This window comes from Symsagittifera roscoffensis, chromosome 9 (assembly GCF_963678635.1).
Source record: "Symsagittifera roscoffensis chromosome 9, txSymRosc1.1, whole genome shotgun sequence".
Taxonomy (NCBI): Eukaryota; Metazoa; Xenacoelomorpha; order Acoela; family Convolutidae; genus Symsagittifera; species Symsagittifera roscoffensis.
In genome coordinates, this window is record NC_087070.1 from 22,752,733 (window position 1) to 22,757,633 (window position 4,901).

General features: G+C 39.2%; 1 protein-coding gene across 1 annotated transcript; it reads left to right on the top strand.

Annotated features, from left to right (window-relative positions):
* Nucleotides 1-259: 259 nt before the first annotated feature.
* Nucleotides 260-3,540, top strand: LOC134854575 (uncharacterized). The gene has a single exon (XM_063870883.1). It carries the CDS (start codon nt 813-815, stop codon nt 3,180-3,182), a length of 2,370 nt encoding a protein of 789 aa, XP_063726953.1. The 5' UTR covers nt 260-812; the 3' UTR covers nt 3,183-3,540.
* Nucleotides 3,541-4,901: the final 1,361 nt, after the last annotated feature.

Here is a 4,901-nt window from a genome sequence, read left to right on the forward strand (position 1 = left end):
AGAATTTTAAAAAACTTCCTAATCCAAGTCAACTTTGTCGGCTAGTTCTCTGTCGGTTTAATTTCAACTAACTAGCATTATTGTTTATATTCCCTGTCCGGACGATTGCCAGAATTCATTTTAACCCAGTTGTGAAAAGTGGGCATATAAAATAAAAAAAAGCTTATACTAAATAGCGGGCGTCTAATTGGCCAATAGCCCAAATTATTTCGACCAATCAGAAGGCGGGATTTTGGCAACAGTCTGAATGAAACAAAAGTAACTGAAAAACATCATGTCAATAATCCGGACTTCACTTTTTGGATTATTAATTATTAACTACTGGCGCAATTCAATTCACTACCCCCAAAAAAAATTTTCAAAGTTTTTCAAAAAATTTCTAATCAATTGTTATTCAAGTTTTAAAGAGAGAAATTCCGATCTTAACTCTCAAAATTGCTTATTAGAGCATTCAATTTCACGAACTTATTTAAACCGCTGTTTATTCAATTTACCTGACTTTTCCAGGAATCCCGCATCTCAGTTTTCTAGAAAAATAAGCGGTAAATATTTTGAACTGGTTATATTACTTTTTGAGCGAAAACAAAACTCAAAGAACCGAAATAATTTGGTTTCGCGGAAACTTCAATTTATTAAGTTCACAGTTAATTTGGGAAATACTGGCTTCGTTAAGTGATTTCAATTAATTGAGCAAAATCAACTAAAAAGCAATTCTTTTCACAATTGATAATTGATCAGTGGACAAAACGTATGAGCGGGCTTACGCTTATTTGATTGAAGCACAAAAACAGATCAAAGAAAGAATCAGAAAAATGGATCCAAAATTTCCAGTCTTCAATCCTACTTTATACATGTGGCAGCCCTACTTAAGCGCTCTCAACACTGCGCTGCTTTCGCAACAAATGGGAACAAACAACCCCGTGGGTCAACCGCAACATCCACCCGGGAGTCACCCACAGCATACGATCTCAACACCTCCGACATCCGCATCCGGGTTCCAATTCCCCCCGCCTGGTCTACCCCCATTGACACCGACACCTTCGGGTCTCGGCAATCAAGCTGCAGCCGCCGCTGCTGTAGCGATGGCACGCCGTTTCCAGCCAATTTCGGGGCCCCCTCACTTCCCGCTGGACATGGGAGGACTGAAGCAAGCGTCGGATTCGTTGCTGTCTACAGTTCCACACCGACCAGGGTTTCCTCCTGAAGTTTCTGATTTGTTCCCAAAAATGTCACCTCAACAACTCGCGATGCACCTCAGTGGGCGACCAACAGGACAACCAATTTTGCCACTCCCAACCTCAAGTGAGGCACAACGAGACCCACATCCAGCGCCCTCTGCTGGGAACCCGAGTCAGCGATCTGGAACCTCGTCTTCACCTTCTTCTCCAAGAACATCGGCAGCAAATGCCGAGTCACTTTCAAAGCACACTCTGCAATCTACCAAGTGGGCTATCAATGTTTGGAACACCTGGGCAAACCAGAAAAATCACAGAATTGAACAGAATAAAAGTTCAAGATCGGCTAAAGTGCCAACTATTCCAGAGTTGAGTAAAGTCAAAGGCGAAGACTTGGACATTTATCTCTCCGAGTTCATAATTGAAGTTCGAAGATTTGACGGTGAAATGTATCCTCCAGATTCCTTGATGGTTCTTTGCGCCGGTGTTCAAAGGTTCCTTCGCGAGGATGGAAACCGACCTGACCTTTCGTTTCTTGACGGCTACGACAAAGATTACCCAAAGTTCCAGAACGCTCTTGGACAAGTTGTAAAAGACTTACAAGATCGTGGCATTGGAACTGTAAAGCGGAAAGCAGACACGTTCAATCAAGAGATGGAAAAAGAGCTTTGGAACAAAGGTGTCTTGAGTTTCCATTCGCCTAAAGGCTTATCGAGAGCGGTTTATTTCTACATAACCAAAGGGTTCTGGTTAAGATCCAGAGGCGATCACAGGAACCTTGTCGTCGAGGACTTGCAGTTTGGAACTGACACATACGGTCAGTATGTTGAGCTAGCCCAGAGATACTTCCACCCTAAAAAAGAACAAACGGTAGCCAGAAAAAGTCAACCCGTTCGTCACTACAATGTTGACCAAAAAATTTGCAGAGTTTATTCCGTTCTGAATTATTATTGCAAGTTAATTCCACCGCAAGGCCCATTGTACAGGAAACCAATTGAGGAAAGACTTGACGGTAAAACTGCGCTTTTTGGGTCCGCAGCTATTGGTGTGCATGCACTTGAAAGGATACCATCGGAACTTGCGACCGAGGCTGGATTCGAAGGGTATTTCACATCAAGAAGCGTATGGGTATCCGATATTCCTTGTCATTGCAACAAATATGTCATGGTTCTCAAGTCTTCGGCAATGATACCACTGAACTTGGCTCCTCCCAATCACCCTGTTGGACACCCGAGTTCAGTTGTCAGACCTCCCGGATGCCCACCTCCACCGAGTATGTTGCCTTTGAACTTCAACCATGTTCCGGGCTTAAATCCACATCTAGTAAACCCAGTGTCTCTAGCTTCAATGGTGTCTCATTCAATGATGGCGTCCAGATTGAGTCAGTTTTGTCCTCCGATGTCAAGCGCCTCAGTAACCTTGAGCGACATTCACACACCGTTGAAACTTGCGACCTGCTCTACATCAGCTATTACACCTCCGAGCTCCAAACACTCTTCGGCGGAGAAGTCGTCACCAATGAAAATAATCAATTTGGACTCTGCAATTCCTGAATATTCCCGGAAACGCAAATTGTCGCTTCCATCACCCTGTGCGACCGCCGCTAGTTTGTCGGAATTCAGTCCAATGTCGTTGCCGACTTCGCACAAACAGCAACTGAACGAAGACTCTGAATTTAAGAAAGCCGAGCAACTTTTCAACTCGTTTAATACCAGGCCTCTAGATTTGTCCCAACGACTGAGCAGTCCCGAAAGCGACTCGGATGCAGAATCAAGTGACGTTGAAGTCGACTTCAATGACGAGTCGCCTCGGCAGCCAACCAGAAGCGATAACTCAAAACCGTCTCCTCCGAAGTTCCCAAATTTGGAAAAACATGTATCGACAGGAGATCAAGAAATGATGTCGGATATTTTGGCCAAAAATGAAATAATCGGAGTTTCTGTTGAAACAGCGAAAATCGAAGACACAAATAAAAACTATCTAACTCTAAAAATATATTACGAATGATGTATTTGAAGAGAAAACTTTAAGATTTTGTTTAAATTTGTTAAGTTTCCGAACGTCTTATAACTAACATCATCACTTATTTTGCTGTCTAAAGTGCTCGCTTTAATTTTGTGCCGCTTGATTTTCATTACATTCATCTCAGATAATATCCATATATTACTCTTATTTTTGTATCCTCATTAATTCTTAGATTTATAAAATCATCTTCCTGCTGCTAAGCGGCTTTTCGAGTTCTTGGTTGTTGCTCTCGAGTAAAAACACTTGTAGATCATCCTCTTAAGTTTTGTGTAAATTTGTCACCTGAACGGCATTCCACTTAATTAACTATTCCATTCTTAATTTAGCAATACATACATCACGTTTTGATTTTGAAGGTCTCTCAAATAGAGTATACAAGTTTTACGAGTAAAAAGAGTAAAGCGTATGCGGCAAATTCGATAGATCATTCCAAATAAAAATGAGACAAGCAATTTTTTTCGATTTTTTTATGACGATTTTGTTCCGACATTTGAAAAAAGTAGCGGAAGATTTAGGCGTGGGTTTTCTCTATCCGAAGCAATTTTTGGGATCGAAATAACAACGTTCAACACATAAAAACGTTGAACAACAATAAAGGTATGATTCTCTGAGTTCAACTAAAAAACAAGATTTTAGACGGAAATTTTTTTATTCAAAAAAAAATCTTTTTAAATTCTATAAATTTTTAAAATTGCCATTTAGGCCATTTTCCGGACTACTTTATGCGCGCTTTTTTAAAAAATTTTTTCTATGATAATGAAATAATAACCAGACTGCTCGTATCAGGGCGAAGCCCTGAATGTTCCGACTGCCTTTTAATGTTTATGGAGCAGTAATAACCTATAAAAAAAATAATGAAATTTTTTTTTCAAAAATTTGAAATTTTTTTTTTTAAATAATCACCCCACACGCCATTTAAGGTACCAAAGGATAAATTTCGCTCCTTGTAACAAATCAATTATGGCAAATAAGCTAAGCTAAGCTAAGCAACCAATTTGGAATGATTTCTAAGAGGGATTAACTCTCCGCTTACTCGTTAATAGCGCGAAATATATCGCGAGTTAATTGTCCCAAATTGGCCAAAATGGCAATATTTAAACTCCCGTAGCTTTACGAAAAATGATCACAGGTAAAAAATCTTTTCAAATTTAAGCTCAGGACAACAAAACCTTTTGAGTTATATAAAAAAACAATTCCGTCAAAAATGGCTAGTTAAAAAGTAGAAATTTGTCTGAAGATAAAAAACCCACCCCGAGCACAAATATTGCGTTACTTTCGTATCGAAAGTCGGAACAACAAAGGTTATGTATGACTAACTATCCCGCACTCAAAACTGATCTAGTGTGGATTGTGGCAAAATGATCATACGACTTAAGTTGAATAAAAACATATAATTCCGACTTTCAAAGAAAGCGCGGAATATTTATACGTGAGTGGAGTGGAATTGTTTATTAATCAGTCAGTTCTCGACTGCTTAACTGAACATTTTTGACGTTTTTTTATACAATCTGAAAGATATTATTGTTTTGAGTTCAAAATTAAAATAGACAAGATTACTCGAATCATGGCAGAGTTCTGAATTTTCCGACTGCCTTTTAAGATCTCTGGAGCGAAAATAATATGAAAAATTAAAGTTAATAAAATGAAACCAATTTTTTTTTTTGATATTTTTGTAAAAATCATCCCACCACATGTCATATA